Source organism: Caloenas nicobarica, chromosome Z (genome assembly GCF_036013445.1).
Source record: "Caloenas nicobarica isolate bCalNic1 chromosome Z, bCalNic1.hap1, whole genome shotgun sequence".
In the NCBI taxonomy this organism is placed as follows: Eukaryota; Metazoa; Chordata; class Aves; order Columbiformes; family Columbidae; genus Caloenas; species Caloenas nicobarica.
In genome coordinates this window covers 89,616,691-89,637,883 of record NC_088284.1, presented here as the reverse complement: position 1 = coordinate 89,637,883, position 21,193 = coordinate 89,616,691, and the positions used below count along the sequence as shown (strand labels likewise).

The following is a 21,193-nucleotide window of genomic DNA, read 5'->3' as shown; positions in this document are numbered from 1 at the left end:
GAACTCTCCAAGGCTTTTCCAGTACATTTCTTTGTAATGGCTTCATTAGAGATTATTGGTTTTTATTATTATTTTTTTGTTCTGGGAGTCTTTGAGCCAACAGACCAAAATGGTTTATCTGGAGCTATTCCATCTACTAGTGGAAATACTTTAATAAGAAACTTAATGAAACAGTAATTAATAGTGCAATAGGTAAATACAAAAGCATGCTGTTCTGCTGTTTTAAACCAAAAAACACCAAACTTCATGAAGAAACCTAGATGCAATTAGAACTTAGATGAATTAGACTGTTATGAACACTTGTTGAAATATTTTCTTATAGCCAGAAACACCAAAAAAAATGCCAGAGCTACTAAACAAAAAAAGCTGTCTTTAAAATGACTTGTTTTCAGGAGACCTATTCATGGATATTAATGTAGAGTGACTTCTTATCCATATGTTACGCTTATAAAGGTATAGATTTATACAAAAACATACCAGTAGTCCCTTACCTGTAGAATGGCAAGAAGTAAAAATGTATTATTTCCGTTTTTCCCCCTCATGCTCTTTCTCACTTGTGCAAATGAACACGTTGTGAAGAGAGAGGTGTTTTAAAATGTTTACCAAAGTACCTCATCATCTTTTCCACATTTTAGTGGTGGATTGACAAGGAGATTCTTACAGAGTGCTCTGAGATTTTTTTAATGAAGTATTGCAGATGGGAAAGGAAAAATTCCATTTACGTCAGGCAAGTAAAAATAGTGTTTTCCTTCTTGGCAGTGACATAGATTATCGAATTTGTGTTTGTTTATCATATCAGAGCAAGGCATTAAAGAAATTTCAGGGTTACAGCAAGGGCTTGCTAAGCTCTGTGAACTGTGAATCTATCCTAGCATGCCATAATTGCAGGAGGTCTGCTGCTCGGTAGTCAAAACTGTCTCGTATTACCCTAAATTGGCATTCTATGTTAATATTAAACCTTTTACCTGTATCACGCAGTGTGGCAAAATCTTTGAAAAATTATATTTAGTCATTTTTCCACTGAAATACAGCCTGAGGTAAGATACATGCATAGACCAGTGGCTCCCAGCATCGCTTAGTGTGGAATGGGAAGTGCATGACTCTGAAATGATCTGAGAAGTGTTGGCAGTAAAATCTGAACTGGAGTTTGGCCTGCATGATAGTGCTTTTAATTTCATGAATCACAGTAGTGGAAATGTTCAGGCGATATAAATGGTTACTTCTTGAGGAATTTTTCCAAAAAACATACGGAGCAGGCTGAGAACACTTTAAAACCAGTAGTGCAGGAAGGGACTAAATAGGCCGAATAACCACCACATTGCTGGAGTTCTGTAACATGAAACGCAATTTCAATATTTCAGGTCCACCTGTCAATATTTGTCAATAAGGGTCAGTTTAAAGGAAAGAACAGGAATATGTGCTCTTTGCTTTTGAAAACAATATATCTACTGTACTAAGGAGCAGTAACTCCTGTCCGTAGATCAGTGACTCTTCCATGCTTTCAATTATTTCAATTACAGTTCCATTAAATTTTCTAGTAGAGGGATAGATCTCTTCATCCACTCGTTGCTATAAAGCAAAGATGAGTTTGCTTTTTTAGCTCTCTTTCTTTAGCCTGTTGCAGGGTAAGGAAAGACTCTTGCCTAGAGATGCACCAGGCTGAAAAGCATTACTCTGGACAGAGGGAAGACACCATATGTTTCTTGAGAGCAGAAAGGATTTGAGGAGGGTTTACTGATTTCTGTTACCTTTGCAATCTCAGAGCATATGCACATTTTCTCACTGAGATACTTCTGCATCTGAATTTTAAAATTAAAAAAAAAAAAAAGGCAGTTTTAAGTTTATAACTCATTAACTAACCAAAGAAGCGTAGCTAGCCCAGAGCATTGGGAAGCAGGGGATAGTGTGCTGTGAGTTTCCCGTAAAAGCAATCTAGGAGTCTATCTTGGCAAAAATAAACCTGTTCTGAACTATTTTTCTGTCCTTTAGACAATGGGTTTGTTAGTTTAGTTGTATATTTAGGAGGATAGCCTATATGTAGAAGAATTTTATTTAAATATTTATAAAGTTTTCCTAGGTATTTATTTGCAATAACTTCAATTATGTGATTTTTTTTCCTAAGACTTGCATAATTGGAGTACTAATATTTATTGAATACTTGGATATTTGTTAGTTTTATTTGAGAATCTCTGGGATACATGATAAATTGTCAGATAACAAGAAACTTAGAACTATCTTCAAAGCAAAATAAATCAGCAGTTCAGTGTTGAAAAATCTTGAGTCTAATGTAGTAAGATAAACTTTTCTTTAAACATTGTATTTCTACGCTATCCACAAGTGCCCAGTAATCTTTCCTCTCAAAGAATTCAGATAATTTTATATTTCTATTCAATTTCTTTGTTTGGGACAAACTATAAGAAAACTTCCCTTTTTGTTTGCTTGAATAATGGGTAGATTAATGTTCTAGAACCAGCTTCTACAAGATAGCACCTTGGAGTTTTTACTGTAGCTTTTTACAAACTATTGTTTTATTTTTCCTCAAAAAATCTTATTCTGGTAGTATATGCTTGCATTTCAGTTACTCATGCAGTCCTCTCACAGATTTTTAGAAGTACATATTTGTTTCGTGTTCCTAATTTATTTTCATGGCTGTAATTCGAAAGACTGTAATGGATTTTGTTAAATTGTTTTAAAATTTATAAATGACATGCTGCATTTCTTCTGTTTTTTGTTGTCAGTAACTTTCATATTTTAATGTATTTCCTTATCAGCTGTTGTATTTAAATAATCATCATTTTCCAAGTTTGAAGTTGTTAATTTTCCTCCTGTTGACAATGTTCCTGGTTGGATATTGTCAATAAGGAAGATTATTCATGGTTTTCTTCTCTGAAATCCATGTTTTGTAACAATGAGATATTAAAAAACATTAAGGGGATTTTAGGTATTAGAAAGGAAACGTTTACCTGTAACATGGTGTTATACCATGTATGTGGTAGTACATCTTTTCCTATGGTGTTCAGCTACCATAAGAAAGTCCAGGATGTGTTTCCTTGCCTTTGTTTTCATTGTTCTTTTCATTTTTAATGCTCATTATTTTCCACAGGAAGTTACTAAAGAGTTCCACTCTTTCCAGGTAAGCTCATTATGTGTTTTTAGATATCTAGAATTAAGATATTTTTACTTAAAAAAAAAAATAACACACAGGGCAAAATGCAGCAAAATAAGTGAGATTAATTAGATTATATCTTCTGCTCTGGTTACTGTGAATCCAAATTTCTGTTCAGTTGAGTTCATAGCTTTCCAATTATTTCCCACTAGATGAATTTATAACTCTTTCTAGAAGAAAAAAAAATCTGTCCTGAGGTGCCATTCAGTGCTCATTCTTTCATGTCTGCTGCACATTTGCATCCAAAAGAGTAGACCTGACATTTTTAACACTTGCTTTTGACCTTCCATCATTGTTCTGGCTGCAATTAGACATATTCATTTCATTTCATTAGCAACTTATAGCTCAGTAAGAATTGCATATATGCTAAGCATCTGTTTCTATTTGCTGCTATGAGTAACACTTTAGATTTTTTTGAAGTTTGTCTTTATTGTCAATATAATTTAAATTTAATTTTAAGTATATAAGCCCAAATATAAATCATGTATTCAAACATTGTAGCAAGTTTTTTTAGGTAGTCTTAGGATTTTTTTTTTATATGTCGATGTTGATATTTGTGTGTGATTACAGTGAATACAATTATAAAGGATGGTTTCCAGGCAGTTTGGAAACAGGTTATTTTTTTGGTATAACACTGCTGAACCATAGAATGCATCTTACATGACCTAGTACAGTCTCTTTTTAATCCATATTGAGGTAAGATACTGTAGTTTTTTCTCCTGTATGTGTAGATAATGTCACTACAGTAATGAACTGTTTAAAATGAAGCACCGACTTTATTAAGAATACGATATTAAAATGTTTGAGAGCTTTGTAAATGGAGAAGTTTGCCTTATACACTTTAGCAGAAATAAAACAGTTTTTAAATTAATATTTATTATTTCAGAACATAATATTTGGCATAATATTCTGTAAACTCCAGAAGGCTATTATAAGATGTTTGTTAGTGGTACCTTTCAACATACAGCTTACTGAATTTTCTGAGATTTAATTTTGACTTAGACATGCTTCTTTTTGACCACGGTATCATGACTTGTTGTGAATCACATTCCAGCAATGTTCCTGTGACGGTGTGTCTCTGTACTCTTTGGGTCTGAAAGCCTGATCTCCTTATTCAGGACTGTGGTTCCTGAACTGGAGTTGGTAGGGAGCATCTGGGTATCACATACTAAGATATAGCATGGTGTGCAATTGTGAAACACTTTAATCCTTTGTATAAGAGTTTTGCCAGAAATTACCAGGAGGCAGCTGGTGATTCAGTAGCTTTATCCCCCACCCCATGTTTTAAATATTGAATTTTGACAGCAGTGGAAAGTACTATACAATATACCCTCTAGAATACAACACAATCCATTGCTTCATGTTACAATTTAAAAGCTGAGGCTTTGTATAGCTATATGTTACAATATATCAAAGACTTGAACAGAGTTCACAAACACATTACTGCGGATGGTGGATAACACATTTCCCTGTCCTTTCCAGAGATATATAATAAAATCGGGTCACTTCACCAGCTATGCACCAATAATTTTCAGTACTGTTCATTTCTGTCAATTGCTTTTGTCAATTCTGCTCTGATCTTAGTGATCACATGCAGCATGATTTAAACTGCAATTTTTAGGCCATTAGGTGACAGAAATGAATTATTCATCAACTAACCACAGGAGCATAGCTGGTGCAGGGTACTGAGATGCAGAGGACAGTGTTCTTCGAGTTTGGCCTGAAACCAATCTGTAGGCGTCATAACTGGAACCATCTTCTGTCTGTGCTTTAGCAGCAAGGCTCTCCCTTGGGGAGATGATAAGTACTGGTTTTGTTCTGCTTCTGAAAAGATGGTGATGTCTTCTACGGCTAGCAGGTACCATTATGCACTTACTTTGTATAGAAGGTTGAACACTACAGGTGTTGAGATGTAACAGACAAATTCTTTTTCTCTTCTTCAGGAGATTAAGTCTTTGTCAGGAAGTTAAATAATGGCAGAGTGGATTAAGTCAAGACTTACGTAGGTAAGTGGAGTTTGATATTTGAAAGTGTGTAGCTGGCTGAAATTCATGACAGCAAAAGCATGTCATATTTGTCTAGTTTGTTCTAAATTTAGCAATTCTTACTTGAGTCGTCTGTTCACCCTACATAAGTGAACTTGATATTTAAGATGCATTTATTTTGGGATAATGACATCAGTAACAGGAGTTGGTCTAATATAAAGGTGTGGATGGAAAAACAGCTGTTTAATCAGCCAAGTTACGAAATGTCTTCGAGGTGTAGTTGTGTGAACTTTCTTATGTGACTACCTTACATGTCATGTACATGTCCGTGCGTGACTTTCCCACCAAAATGTAACAGCACTCTCTCCAAGGAGTAGATTTGAAAACATGCCAATATTTTAGGACCCCTCTTTTCAAATAGAAAGGGTGAGGAACCCTGGAACAGAATTGTCACATACTTGGCATAATTTATTAAGACTTGTAAGAAATTACTGATAATAGCAATGGCTGCAAACATCCTTTTTCCCCTGTGGGTAGCCCAGTAGAGCCACACTTTGTGTCATGAGCTGGAGCCTGCTTGCCTTTGCCTCACGGCGAGACCAGAATAGATCCATGGGCCTGAGTAGGGCTACACCTATGAAATTCTAAATTCCTTAAAAGCTTCATTATGATAAAAGGGTGCTTGGTCTTATGGTTAATAAGCCCCCATGATCTTTAGTGGTGAGTCATTTACACCCGTTTGTTAGCACGGTGGCGTCGGCGCTGTGAGGGAGCTGGAGCACAGCTCTGTGTGTCAGGGCTGGGGTTCAGCATAGCAGCCGCTGTATGGACAGGGGAGAGAGATGTCAGTGCGTGGCTGAGGTGTTGGGGGAAGCAGGGATATGCAGCAGGAGGGCTGGCGGCTGGAGGATTGCGTGAAGAACATGGGGAAAGACTGGTGTGTGCATATGGCCATGGAGAGTTGTGTCTGAGATCGTGAGTGTAATAGTTCTGCATGTGGACAGATGTTGCTCTGTTTAGTGCTGCCAGACATCAGCGGTGAAGGAATTTAAACTGTAAGCCACAGAATAATTAATAATAACAATAATAGTGCACGTTTCTAGAGTATTTTCTCCACTAGTGGGTATGATGCCTTGGGAAAGCTGATCCCTGTTATCTTATTGCCCACAGGCTGTGTGGTAAATCAGAACCTGAAGTGGCCCGCCCATGTGAAGTTGCTACAGCTTTCACAAGCTAAGTTAAATCTTGGGAGTAAGAAAGCAGAACGTTTCCAAGTTGGAAACCGCCGCACCGAGCCCTCCGCCGGGGCCGGGGCACGGCCTCTCTCGACCGCGTCACAGCCAACCGCACGGCTTCTGGCAGCAGCGTCTTCTCTTTTATTTCGTTTTTAAAACGTGTGTATTTCTTCCAACCCTGACCATCGGTTTTTTGAAAGGCAACAACCGGTGCGGCGGCGGCGGCGGCCTGGGCGCGGCAGGCCCGGGGGGAAGGGGGGCCGCGCGCACCGTGCGCACGTGACCGGCGGCCGGCCAATGGGGCGATCGCGTGATGCGCGGCGGCGGCTCGCGCCGGGGGTGGCTGGGCAAGATGGCGCCGGGTGCGTGAGCGGTGGCGGCGGCCGCGCGGGGAGGGGAGGCGAAGGCCCGGCTGCTGGGGAGGGTCCGCTGCTGCCCCCGCTCCTCCCCGGGGCTGTAGGATGGTAAAATGACCCAGGGGGGGAAGAAGAAGAAACGCGCCGTGAACCGCAGTATCATGCTGGCCAAGAAGATCATCATTAAGGACGGCGGGACGGTGAGGCCAGGCGGGGCCGGGGCGGCTGTGGGGCGAGCCGGAGGGGGCAGAGGGGCGGCTGTGGGGCGAGCTGGCGGCGGCGGGGCCCCGAGTCCCGCTGCGGTGCGGAGAGCTGGCAGCCGTCGGGCAGGGGCCTGTGGCAGGTGCGGGGCGGGCGGTGGGCCCGCGGGCCTTGGGCGGCCGCGGCGGGGCCGTGCGGCGGGCCGAGCTCTGGCGAGGTTTCCGTTTCTTTACGCTGCGGGTTGCTGCGGCCGCCGTAGCTTCGTTCGGCATGCCGGGCTGGTTTCCGTGAGGCAGTTGCCCGAGAAACACCTGTGAGGGCGTCACGCTCGCTCAGGTCGCTTCGTCACTGCCGCTCCTCGGCGCGGGCCGAGCTGTGGGGCTCGGGAGCAGCTGTGCGGAGCAGCGGCGGCACAGGGCTGAGGCACAGGTGGCTGCAGCTCACGTGTGCGAGATCAGCAGCAAGCGTTCCAACCGAACTTTACATTGAAAATTCTTCGCGGCAGGAAGCGCTGCCGGGACCCGGCGGTTGGCGCGCAGGCGGCGGTTGGGCCGTGGCGAGGGCAGCGGGAGCGGTTCGGGGCCCGGGCCCGCCGGGGTGGGCTCTGCCCGCACGGGGAGCGGGGTCGCCGGCACCTTCGTCCTCTCCTCCCGCAGTCTGAGAAGGAACAGGCCAGCGAGCGGGACAAATTCTTGCATCAGAGGAGTCCCACAAAGGGTGCCTGAAGAAGTGTTTTGTGGCTCCCTCCCACTGTCTTGCTTACTCTTAAATACATCAGTTTTAAAAAGATGGGGAGTTGTTAAGTGTTTCAGCTGCTGGAGCTTGGGTTTTTTTCAGTTGATGAGTAGCGTTACTTCAAATGTATCAATGGCCCTGGATTTTTTCAACTGTGTAACATTGTGTAGCTTTGATGTGCACTCTTCTAAATACTGATACTGTATTTCAAATAAAGAGACATCTTGACAGAATAAACTGCTGGTGACGCTTCCATTTGTTTTTGGAACGACACTGGAGAAGAGGGAGGTGTCAGTCGTTATAGTTGTTCATTGAACTGGTGACCAACTGTCTGGATTACTTAGTGGTAAGAAGCAAAACTAATTCCAGTGATAGATGTTGATGTTTTCCTGCTCTTGGTAAAGACAGAAATGTATGAGATTACCTTGTACAAATGTTAAATGCAAATATTTTAGAATGACTAATAGAAGCAGAGTAGATGTTGTTACTCATAGGACATGGTGCTTTCAAATTTCTCTCTGGGGAAATCATTGATTAAAAGACAGTATACTTCCAAGTCTCCTTTATCTCTCAACTTTTCACTTTCTTTTGCCAAGAGAGGAGAAAGGTTATTACAGTAACTGCGTTCAGTGTCAGTGTGTCCCACCAGTTCGAAAGTAGAGTGCAAACTTGTGTGAGTTCTGTATGATTTTCGATTGTTTTTAAAGCGGTGGAAATGTGAGCTATAAACATTAGATGAAGGTATGTAGATTGTTGTTAGATAACAAAAAAATACCAGCTTGTGATATTTTCTACCTTCGAATAAATGTTTTGAGAATTTGTTTTAAATACATTTTTAAAGTTATAAAGTCAGGTAGAGCAGTCATCTTTACGATGACAGCAAAATCTTTATGCTTGGATTTTTTTTTGCTGGAACATTTAACTAGCCTTCTGTGCTCAGTTTTCTTAGTTTCCTTGCCTACCCAACATGCTATGTGACGTTGTGGGAAACAGAATAAATGAAAACGGCCCATGCCTTGAATGTCTCTTAACTGGCAAGCCAGTAATTAATTGTGTATCTAAGTGTACAGTTTCCAACCTGATTGGTTTATTTTGAAATTATTCGACATAAAAGAAAACCCTGTGACTCTTTTGCTGGCAGTGGGGCAGTGTCACAGGCAAAACGAGTTTACTGATGGGGAGCTTCTGTCTATTTATTGTCACTTCTAATCACTGATTCTGATATGGAAATGAAACCTTGCCTCTGCAAAGCCTTTTCTCCTGCCCAGGCTATGCTGGGTCCCCTTGGTGAGGCGGCGGGTGGTGCAGGAGGTTGGGTTGGTGTGTGGTAGTATTTTTGTGGTGGTCTCTCTGCAGCTTAGTAGCTGTATCACAGAAGACAAAGTGACGTGTATTCAGTTGTGTGTTGTCAGATTCACCACAGCAGAGGCAGTAACACCAGTGAAGTGTTTTCAACCCTGTTGTTAATTTTGCTTTCCTTTATGACCAGTTGCAATTCATTTTATGTAAGATTATGCGTTTTTCAAGCGCTCAATAAATGAATTAAGAGGTGCACGTCTGGGCAATGCTGGAAAGAATTAGGGCTTAGTATGCCATTTAGTACCTCTTCCAGCCGAGGAGCAGCAGCTGTGATCTTATATTCAATGCCTTTGTTGCTTTGATAGTTATTCTGTTGTCAGAAGCGTGTTCTTAGGGTTGCCTGGCATATACGCTTTTTATCACTGGCATGACTGACAGTACAAACTGTTTGGTTAAAGACATTTTCTAACTAGAGAAAGGGGCACTTAGAGCCCTTTTTTGTGCCACAGATTTTGCCAAACATAAGAAGGGTTGCTGTTACTCTGATTGGAACGTCTCTGTTCCAGGTTGTTCACACAGAGGCTCCGTATCTTTTATCTCCAGGTGTAAGGTCTTCCGATGTGGTTGCACTGATGTTATTAAATTACGTGACACTACATTAGCCAGTTTGTAAAGCACAGCAGGGCGGGTTTGTGGAGTAAGAGGGGCCTGAATACCCAACATCTGTTCATGTTGGGGTGTGAGAGTACATCAGACTAGTACTTAGGTCTTGTGTACTGAATGCACATAATATATCTTAATGCACTGTAATGTAACCACTTCTAATCTTCTTCACTATTTAAGTACCTGTGATAAGTGAGCGTTAGCAAGAAGAAAGCTTAACTCTCGGGATCCATATCTGCCAATGAAATAGAAACATCTGGTTGGGTTGCTTACAGCTGGATGACAAGGCAGAGGGCAGCGGTCACCTGCTCGTGTGCCTCTCAAATTGCCAACAGTTGATAGCTGTGCAAGACAACCCCAGGGTTCATTCTGCTGGTTTGGTTTGTGTGGGATCTCTGGGTAGCTGCCCAGAGCTGGACAAGGGCAATACAGAGTCAGTGTTTGCTGTGTGTGAACAGAATGGAGGTGCCTTTGAGCCCTGGGCTTGGAGGGCCAGGCATGGCTCATGACTCCTCAGCATCTGTAATGCCTTGGGAGTCACGAGCTAGTAACGTGACAGGAATCTGGGGACTACAAGAATGAACCTGATTTTCTGTATCAGACTGAGGCAAACAACTAAGATTGTTACTTACAGTTTGTGCTGAACTGGATCAGTTTTTAGCCCCAAACTAAAATAAGCATTGTGGGTGGAAAGGGAAAGGAATTGTGGGAAGTGAAGATAATTATAGCCACTTTCTGTACCTATAAAGACTGTTAATTTACCTCCTTAAGAGAATAGGATGAAAAAATAGCAGAGAGCGCTGTATGGTATGATGTCTGTATTTACCGAAGAGAGCCTGGGAAAGAAAAAGGAAGAAAAATAGCACAATGCTAAGGTGCTTTTGTAGCTCACCTTTTATATATTGATATGGTTACTTTTGAAAATTATGATCTTTTCTAGCAATAGGGGTGAATGGCCAGTGCGATCTTCTGTATTTATTTCCTACAGTTGTTCAAAACGCTTTTTTTCTTCTGTGTTGGAAATACAGAAAAGCTGAGTATGACTTGCATAGGTCTTGCAATAAAAGAAAGACTCTAGTATTACCTAACCAAAACTTAAAATTACATAGCATTTGAGATTGGAGGGCGCCTCTGAACATCTCTAATAACAGGGTCAGCTGGAGCAGTTTCCTGAGGGCCATGACCAGTCAGGTTTGGGGACAGATGTTCCACAAACTCGCTGGGCTGCCTGTTTCCCGGGGTTTGTTTTGTTCAAGGTTTAAGTAGAATTTCTTTTATTTCAGTGTGCGCCTCCAGTCCTGTCACTGAATGCCTCTGACGAGAGTCTGGCTGCGTCATCTGTACTCCTTCCCATCAGATATTTATACATGTTGATAAGATCCCCCTGAGCCTTCTTGAGAGGCAGCTCAGGATTTCAGCCCGTGTGTGTTTGCTCAGTATAAGTGCTGGGTCTGTCACATCAGCACTACTCTGTTAGTAACTCCCCTTCACACAAGGCCAGGAAAGTAGATGTTAAGGCAGCACTTCTAAGCATAAAGAATGCATATGAGATTTCTGATTACTTATTCATACTGCTGCCTTCATATGAAAATAATTGGTGCATCGTTTCCTCAATTTGCAAATGATTAACTGTGGCATGTTGTTTGACAGGGTGGCATTTAGAGAGTCTGTGAGATGAGCAGGTTGTCCCACCCATGCTCTTTTTGTTTTCCTCAAATGCTACTTCTGATTATACCAAATGACCAAAGTATTTGAAGTTCCTTATTTCAAGCCTTTTATCTAGATCTCTTCCTACTTTTGAAGCACATTGTAGCTCATAGGCCTGCTGTCAATGTTCGAGAAGTGATCCGTGTTGTTCCTGAGATTCACTTATTGATTTAGAGCTATCAAAGTTTTGAACTTAACCATGCTGCCTTTTACTAACAGAAATACTTGAAAGCTGTTGGATAGACCAGGTGATTAGACTTTGGGATAGCCAAGCGTGAGCACTCTGCCATGTTTTGAAATTATGAAAACTTGTTTTCCATGCAGCATCGTGTGGGCTTAAGCATTTTTCTCAAGGAAAAGGAACTAGTTCTCCAAATAAGAGTTTGATTCTGTTTTCAGTAGTATCCTTGTTTCCCAGACTGGCAGTTTAAGTGGTTTATTTTTTGAGATGGGAGCACCTTTTGTATTCTATGGAGGATTAAGGCACTTCGGGACATTAGCAGCAAAGTACCAGTTAGGTTGAGTAACTGTATTCCAATGTTTTAAGTCCTTCTTTTTTTAATCCTTCTGTTCATAGTGTTCAGATGCATTTCTCATTACTATGATATATTGTTAGTTGTTTTAATTACCTGTTTTTTCTCTTGTTTTAGGCTCAAGGAATAGGTTCACCTAGTGTCTACCATGCTGTGATAGTGATCTTCTTGGAGTTTTTTGCCTGGGGACTCTTGACAGCGCCCACTCTGGTGGTGAGTGATAACACTTAAGCTTTTTTTCCCCGTATGGGATATGGGGCAATTACTGCAAAGGCACTGAACATCTTCTGAATTAAATGAAAACTATATATCATTGAGCTGCTCTGTTGTGCAGGTGAAAAGTTTTGCGTTTTTACATGAAATCAGGAATTTTAAATTATTTCATTAAAGCAGTGTAATGATGCAGCATAGCTCTTTACATGCAAGTCTTCTAACACTCAAGCTTACATGTAATTATTTTCTGACTTGAAACCAGTAAGACAGTAATGAAATTATCTTTCCTTTCAAGATGCTACAAAAAGTTGGCACATTACAAATGTAAGGACAAAAATACACTTTAAATTGGGTAAAATTATGCAAGCATGTGTGTGTAGGTAGGGAGATGTTTGCTGACCTGGCTGTGCTGTAAATGGAAGCTTCAGAGCTCAGACCGTGTTACACCAGTCGAAGCTTCCCTATGATTAGCGAGACAGTCATACCATCATGTTTGTACCAAATTATTTTCTAATGTAGTTGGTTGCTTTCTGTTTGGATTTAATCTTTGAGAGTGACACATGCTTACAAATTAAAAGGACCAAAGGCCTAAAGATCTCCAAGCAAACTCCGCCTAAAATGCAGTCTTGGTGCAGGTGTGTAAGCCCATGTTAACCATGAACAGTCTCTTGGATATAAACTGCACGTCGGTCACTGAATGGAATCCACCTCATGTAACACAAGTCAGACTGAGAGAGGTGCCTGTTTTAACCTGTGTATCGAGGCTCTTGTCACCAAATTGAGAGACATTTCAGAATGATGATGTCTCTCTTCTCTCTCCCCAGCCCCCCACAGATGACACAGTAATGTGTGGAGAGTCTCGTTTGAGATCATGTTCTAGGTTCTCCGTGGCCTATTTAGATTTCAGACACTGAGGTTGGATGACCTGAATCCTTCCCAAAGTGTTGAGAGAACCAAGGCCTCTACCAAGTACAGCTAAAATATCAAAGTAACTTCCATGTGAATTAAAGATTAAATAGATTATTTGTGGTGTCTTTTTTTTTCTTTATATTCTATGAAAACAGAAAACTACTGTGGGTATGCCACTGTAGAAGTTGGATGCATCATGAGCAATATTTATACTTAATAGTAAATGACAGTGTTTGTATTTCTTCTCCAGGTTTTGCATGAAACCTTCCCAAAACATACATTTCTAATGAATGGTCTAATTCAAGGAGTAAAGGTAAGGTGACAGAAGTTAATCACAAGTACAATTTAAAGTGAGTGGTGGGAGGGATATAGAAATCATGGACAAATGAGAGCAACATTCAATAGTTTTTTGAATATAGCCTTTTGGTATAAATAAAACATGAGAATAAATTATTCCTAAAAAGGCAAAATATGTATCATTTTACTTTTAATGAGATATTTTTGCTCTGTACCTGCTGTTTGGATTCAACAAAAAAAAAATGTAATTGACTAATCCCAAATGTGTTTATCAATAAATTTGAGAATGTTTTACTTTGTGTTTGTTGCTCCAGTAGGGTATTTTCAATTACTTACATTTATGTGAAATAGAAATATATAAAATTATAAAACACAGTTCATAAAAATGCCAGTATCACTGGATCATCTACATTTTGAATTTTATGCAGCTCTGAGTTAATAAATCTCAAACTTTATGTAACCAGACATGGGACAGATTAGTAATGCCTGACCATATTGCCTTTGATGCATTGCACTATAGTCATCAACTTTAATAAAAATACAGCCCCGCCTCCTGTCAGATTGTGGTACAGTTGGCTGTCACAGTTCTAACCACCTAGGTTTAACTTAAGTTTTGTTTCATTTAGGGCTTATTATCGTTCCTCAGTGCCCCACTCATAGGTGCCCTGTCTGATGTGTGGGGACGAAAGTCCTTCTTGCTGCTAACAGTATTTTTCACCTGTGCACCAATACCACTAATGAAGATCAGCCCATGGTTAGTGAATTCTTTCACATTAGATTTGCCGTTTCTTGTCAAGGTTGCCATATAAGGCTTATGCTTGTAGCATTGTTGATAAAATATTGTGTTCTGTGGAAGGTTGAAGCTTTTCTATTACTTCAGTGCAAAGCTGGGAGAACAGAGCCCAACCGAGGGAGCTGCCCTGAGGCCAAACGCCTTGGTCAAAATTTTAATAGCTGCTGTTCTGAGCTCTGTGCTGTAGGCCTGACTTCCTACTTCAGCACATTTGCAAAAGATACGAGAATGCTATCTGGTAAACTCTGCAGGTCTTTATTGTGGCCGTAGTACGCAAATACTAACCAGCTATCCAGAAATTAAAACCTTGCCTAACGCTAGCTAGTGCATGAAGTAACCATTTGTAACCTAAAATGTTGCTGCAAGGTTGTACTTCTGTCAAGTTTTAAAATCCATCATCAGCTTTGAAGCAAGTTCGCGAGCTCTTAGCTGGTGCGTACGTTTCGCAGGTCAGAACTCTGGGAGTACGGGGCGCCCGTGTGCAGTACCAGGGTGCAGCTGGGACAGCACAGGCTACACTGAACCAGCTGTGCAGGCAACTCCCTGAGCCTCTGCAGTTTTGTCCCTGGTCACACAGATTCTTCATGGATTCTTCATCCTTCTTCTGGGAAGTTGCTTGTTTCTAAGTGTAGATTACATTTCAAATGATGTGAATGCCAGGATCTATAGCATAAAGATAAAACTAATGTTGACAGACCTCTCAATGACCAGATTCTCAAAATACTGAGGTCCCTAATTTTCTTTGGGTCTTAGGCCTCCAGTCAAAGTTAGTCTAACACCTTGTTTCCTAAAAATACTTAATCACAGCAGCTTTTTGTAGATGCTACAAAATTATGCTGTTTATCTTTGTGCTCAGTGCGCTGAGGAGATATTGCCCAACTGTATAAACACACATTCACATTGGCTTTATCCACGTTTATCTTGATATTTGTCAGAAGAAGTTGGACAAGAGGATTTACTGTTGAACTGGGCTTGGATTGTAAATAGAGACTTTTTGTTTGTATTTAGCTGCTCTAATTTTTGTATAATGTTCCTAGGTGGTACTTCGCTGTTATCTCTGTCTCTGGAGTTTTTGCAGTGACATTTTCTGTGGTTTTTGCATATGTAGCAGACATAACCCAAGAACATGAAAGAAGCATGGCCTATGGTTTGGTATGTATTTTTTGGCTATTTGTGTGGTGTTCAGTACTAAACACTTGAATGGGTGAAGATTTTCAAAACTGTATTTTTGTTTCTTCTCTAGCAAGTTGATTTTAGTTTGGAGTATCTTGAATATTCTGATTCTAGTTAAAACACCATATGACTGTGTTAAAAGCCGTGTTTCAGATGGCTGTCTTCACAATTATTATCAGTGTTTAATGCTGTGATTTGAGGGACTTTAGTTATTCCACCACTGTTTCTTACACTAGCACTATTCTGTCATCTTCTAAAAAAATCTGACCTTTTGTTTCTGGATAATTTTGGAACTGATCTCGTACGGTATCTTGACCGCTCCTGCCCACGTCTCCAGTGACACTGCTGCGCTTCAGAGCAAGTGTAGCTGAGTAACTTGTCTGTCTTAAGTTCTTACAACTTGCCTTCAGTTCTCCAGCATCTCCCAATAACCTGCCAGATCTTGGGAGCCTTCAGGACCCCACGTGTTACGGATTAGCAAATCAGTTGTTGCATTCGACTTACAGAATCCATTGTCATATTCCGCAGGAAGAGCCAAAAACAATGGATGTAGCACTAAATAGTTTCTTTCTGCCTGTTCGTGTCAGGGATTGAGCTGTGTTGAGAAAGTGCTTCAGTTTGGCAGTTAACACCTTTCACAGCAAGGCCAGCTGGTTAACTGAAAACTGCTCTCTGAAGATACATTGTACTGAGTTGGATTAATATGCTCTTGATACATGGAATTTTTTTTCTTAACAGGCCTTGCATATTTCGCTAATATGAAGATTAAATACAGCTCATCACTGCCCAGAGATATCAGCAGACTGTATAGTTAATTACATCTAATTATGTCAGTACATGTAAGAGTGCTGTGAGCCTCACATTGCTGTCCAGAAACAAAAAAAACCAACCAAACAAACAAAAAAGCTTTTCTTGAAAACTTTTCTGTCTGAAATATACCACTGCTACCACATAGTCACAGGACAAAGATTACGTTTAATCACTGCATGATTAGAACAGTTAGGCTTCTGAAAATGAGGAAAAGTGGGTAGTAATACTGTTGACTTAAATAACTGAAAATCTTACCAGCTGTTATTTGTTGTAGGTTTCAGCAACTTTTGCGGCAAGTTTGGTCACCAGCCCCGCTATCGGTGCCTACCTTGGTCGAGTCTACGGAGACAGCTTGGTTGTGGTCCTGGCTACAGCAATAGCCTTGTTAGACATTTGTTTTATTCTTGTTGCTGTACCAGAATCGCTGCCAGAGAAGATGCGGCCGGCATCCTGGGGAGCGCCCATTTCATGGGAACAGGCTGACCCTTTTGCAGTAAGCTATTTAAATATGGAGTATTGAGTTATTTGTAAACATCGAGGTTTTTTTTTTTTCTACATTTCAAGCTTCAAAAACAAAGCCCTTATTTTTTCATGTTTAACCTTGCGTTGCTGCTAATGCTTTTGCAATGACCTTGCTAAACATGCAGGAGGTGTTTTGGTGGTACCACCCAATAGTTTCATTAATAGACATTTCAGACTCTTGCTAGGTAAACTTTTCAGAATATGAACATTAACCATTTTATACTTTTTTCTTGCCATAGTCACTGAAGAAAGTCGGCCAGGACTCGATTGTGCTGCTAATCTGCATAACAGTCTTTCTTTCCTACCTCCCAGAGGCAGGTCAATATTCCAGCTTCTTCCTATACCTCAGACAGGTAACTTAACGTTTTGATACGAATTTGAACAAAAGCAAATTTGTAGGAAAGTTTTCAATATTGCTGAGTTAATACAGAAAGTATAGATAACTCGTGTTATTGAAAAGCTTTCAGCTCTAAGGATTTAAGTCCTCTTGCTGTTGCTTTTGTCTCTTTTTAGAGAGACAAAAGACAGATGAACAAGTTAGAAAACAATTTCTTGTATTTTTTAATTATTTGCCTTATTCTTGGACTATGATGTTCACTGTGTTAAACTCCTTTTAATTTTTTTGAAGGAACCATTTACTTGTTTTCTGTTTATGCCCCTTTATTTTTGTATAATTGCTTGATTTAATGACAAAAAACCCCCAACAAAACAAACAAAAACCCCACACTTTTTCTAAGTTAGGGAGGAGCTGAATAATACCAGTCCTCTGCACTGGGTATTCCCCCACCGATGTTTGTGACTTCATGATACACATTTTATGGTTAATAATCAAATTTCCTTTTTTAATATAGATCATGGGATTTTCATCTGAAAGTGTTGCGGCATTTATAGCAGTCCTGGGGATTCTTTCCATTATTGCACAGGTAAGTTCTGCTGTATATTTCATTCACTTGGTGACTTCCATGATACTGTGGTTCCAGAAATGGGACTCACCTTTCTGCAGCTGTTCTTCTAAGTCTCTGACAATTAATACTGTTCCTGTACCTTGGATGACAAAACAGCTGGCCAGCCAGGGGTTGGTTCATGAATATTCAAAATATATTGTGTTGGGAAAACTAAATCCTGTGTGCATCAAAGAAGGGGTGACAGTTTGTTTGAAATACTCACTAAATGATTGTTATTTTTTTGGTAGAGGCTCCTGAATACTTGGCAAATGCTGCTTTTGGAGAGTTTTATTTGGCTGTTTAAAATTAATTTATTTGCATGTATTTAACATATAGAATAAAGTGTTATTTTTCTCTCTTTTTTTTTTTTTTTTTTTTTTACCTCTGTCAGACAATAGTTTTGAGTTTACTTATGCGGTCCATTGGAAACAAAAACACCATCCTGCTGGGCCTGGGATTTCAAATACTGCAACTTGCATGGTATGGCTTTGGATCAGAACCCTGGTACGTAGATTTCACTTAAATGTCTGAATAATGTGCGATTTTTCTGCAGTTTATCCTTTACCCAAGGGAGACGCTTGTGTGTGTACATGTATACATACATATACACCTGCAGCCGCCGGGCAGTGACTTTGAGTGTGTGTGTGTTTTGCAGGATGATGTGGGCGGCGGGCGCTGTTGCAGCCATGTCCAGTATCACGTTCCCAGCGGTGAGCGCACTGGTTTCACGCACTGCAGATGCTGACCAGCAGGGTAGGTTTTGTCCTAATCCTTTGGGTTCTCCTCAGAATACACTGTGAGGACAGACGTGGCACAGAGCTGCCCCGCACCTGAGCGCAGGACACAAAATGTCAAAATCCAAGTTCCTCAAGGTTGTAATACACGAGTATCACGTCCTTCTGGCACAGACGGAAAATGTTCAACAGGTCCCAACAGTAGCAAAATATTTAGCAAACTTAAAATTCTGGTTATTTTCCTCACTTTTGACAAAAGTATTGTTTAGTTGTCCAGGTTGCATACAGTGTGTTCTCTCCTATATGAGACACTGCCAGCAAGGACATTGTATATATATTGCATATATACTGGTCTCTGAATGAGCACAGCATAGGAAATACTACTCGGTGCCTATAGGGAAATGGGGAAAAAAAAAACACCACCCCTTGAATATACTATGACAACTTTTCTGCACCCCTTGTTTATTGCTACCCATAGTGCAACACCATTTAGAACAGCTTTCCTGCTTGCAGCAGTTGGAAGGTGAACTGAATAAAGTCTTACTGATCTGGTCATAATCTGTTAAAAAGTTAATTATATATGTATAAATATAGACAGGTAACAGTGTATTTTACTTTTTCCAGGTGTTGTTCAAGGGATGATAACAGGAATTAGAGGACTGTGCAATGGTTTGGGACCAGCACTTTATGGTTTTATATTCTATATATTTCATGTTGAACTGAATGAACTCCCAATGCCTGAATCACCACCAGGAGGCAGTGTGGTCACACAATACCATTTGCAACAGGTATTTTTCTTTTACTACTTAATTCCAAAAATAGAAATTAGGAAGGGAACATGTGCCTACTAGTTCTCAAGTGTGATGCTGTATTACATGTTAAGCTAACTGTAAATGAAGCATGTAATAAAAAAAAAAAAAAAAAAGGTTTTGGACTGACCCCTGGGGATGGCTGTTAGGCTGTTTGTTTTTAAGTGGATGGTGTGGTTCAGTTAAACTTTCAAAGACAGAGCTGATGGGAATTAGACAACGGATGACCCTTGTGCAGGGGGATGCACTGGTAACTGCAGCAGCGCACTCCTCTTGTCTCCCTGGCATTGTATTTACCTCTTACCTATTGTACAGTTTTGTTTATTTCTCCTTTAATCTTCTAACCAAGCTCTCTGTATTTTTTTAGTTCCTAATAGCTCTTGATTTGTTGAGGATATTCAGCAGTGATAACTTGCACTGGAAAGGGAAGTTGGCACATGTTAATCAGAGCTGTGTGCTCCCTCTCTCAAGTCTTGGGATGTAACACTCTTCCCACATTCCTTCTAGAAGACTCCACCTGGGGACAAATACTGTCTTGCCTATAGTGTGGCAATCAAAAGCTTTTTCCCACTCTTGAAATTAGCAAGTTGAGTCTGTTAACATGTGTCTCAAGGTTCATTAATAACTTGTGGTGTTACTGTTGTTTTCAGAATTCTATAATTCCTGGACCCCCATTCTTATTTGGAGCGTGCTCTGTGCTGTTGGCGCTACTCGTTGCCTTGTTTATTCCTGAACACACAAACCTAAACCTACGATCCAGCAACTGGAAGAAACACTGTGGCAGCCATGGCCATCCCCACAGTCCACAAACTCCTGGTGAGGCTAAGGAACCATTATTGCAAGACACAAATGTATGACAGAAGTCCAGGAAAATCTTTTAGACTGTTTTTTGTCAGCAGTTTGGGATACACATTCCAATTCCATCAAAAATGTAATTTCTTAAGGTAATCTTAAGAAGTATCTTTCTGCATGAAGTTCATAGGAATGAAAAAAAAGGAAGTTTCTCCAAAGATGTTGCCATGGAATTAATAATTTGCTTTTAAAAACAAACTGTTACATACTTGTCGCTTGCCATGAAATACTGTTACTACTAAACCTTACATTCTAGTTCAGAGACAAAAAGAATAGAGTCAAGGCATGAGCATGTGTCCTTCTGTTTCCTTAAGGTGGTGAGCTTTAATTCTAGTCACGCCGAGTCTCAATGAGACGTACTCGTGTCCGTGCGGACCCACTCATTTTAATGTTGTCGTAAAATCTTGGGTCAGATGATTCAAAGCCTTAATGTAAATGTACTCAAGTAGGGAGAAGGTAAACTGGTATCATTTATTTTAAAAGTCATATGGCAGTTTTTTTAAGTTTGTACTAATATAAAAATCACATGAGCACGCTTGCTGAACAGTAAAAGTTATTTTTTATGTAAGTGCATTTACTCTATTTTTGAATAAACGGTAGTATCAAACACTTGTTTAAATATTAAGTGGGTGTTTTGAGCCTACTAATTTTAATACTGGCTCTAAAACTCTGCTTTCCTAAGCACCGTTTATTATACCACTATATTTCTGATGTTTGCGTAATCATAAAGGACCTCAAAACTTGAATACACAGACTGAAATATAAGCTGATAGCCTTGAATATGTCCGTGTGCTATATAGTGGCCTTTGAGGACTTGTCACAATAACCCTTTTGCATTACAGAGCTAATGTTTTAGTCCTAAATTTTCAGGACCCTTAGTACAGAAGAGAGCTTTATACAATTACTGATGTGAATTTCTCTAAAAGTGTATATTTTTGTGTCCAGTTGTATTATTTAAGTGTTCCTTTGTATAAATTTGTGTATAAAGTATTGTATAGGTTTAAAATGTTTTCATCTTGTGGTTATTGCTTAATGCTTTTTTACCTTTGAACATTCACCATGGTTGACCAAGAGCAGGAAAAAAAATGTAAATATACTGTTAATAAAGTTGAATATTTTAATGAATTTTTAAATAATTGTAAATGTCTCTTAAAACTTTAATTGAGCTCTATAGTGTATGTGTGTTCTATTTCAGCAGTTCAGGTCCGGCACTGTGTTTTACCTGTTAGATAAGGCTGTTCTGCACCTGCTGACAAC

General features: G+C 40.1%; 1 protein-coding gene across 1 annotated transcript; it reads left to right on the top strand.

Moving 5' to 3' along the window:
- Nucleotides 1-6,719: 6,719 nt before the first annotated feature.
- On the top strand, nucleotides 6,720-21,009 carry MFSD14A (major facilitator superfamily domain containing 14A). The gene is made up of 12 exons (XM_065655831.1): nucleotides 6,720-6,942; nucleotides 11,998-12,093; nucleotides 13,253-13,315; nucleotides 13,926-14,053; nucleotides 15,130-15,244; nucleotides 16,350-16,568; nucleotides 16,837-16,950; nucleotides 17,449-17,520; nucleotides 17,933-18,045; nucleotides 18,197-18,294; nucleotides 18,900-19,063; nucleotides 19,735-21,009. Exons 1-12 carry the CDS (start codon nucleotides 6,856-6,858, stop codon nucleotides 19,939-19,941), a joined length of 1,476 nt encoding a protein of 491 aa, XP_065511903.1. The 5' UTR covers nucleotides 6,720-6,855; the 3' UTR covers nucleotides 19,942-21,009.
- The last annotated feature ends 184 nt before the right edge of the window (nucleotides 21,010-21,193 follow it).

What these genes read in the sequence shown, in the direction of transcription:
- MFSD14A (XM_065655831.1), top strand. Translation starts at nt 6,856, where the DNA reads ATGACCCAGGGGGGGAAGAAGAAGAAACGCGCCGTGAACCGCAGTATC. An exon ending in TGACAGCGCCCACTCTGGTG is followed by an intron (nt 12,094 to 13,252) that starts GTGAGTGATAAC and finishes TTTCTTCTCCAG; the next exon opens with GTTTTGCATGAAACCTTCCC. An exon ending in TTCTTTCCATTATTGCACAG is followed by an intron (nt 17,521 to 17,932) that starts GTAAGTTCTGCT and finishes TACCTCTGTCAG; the next exon opens with ACAATAGTTTTGAGTTTACT.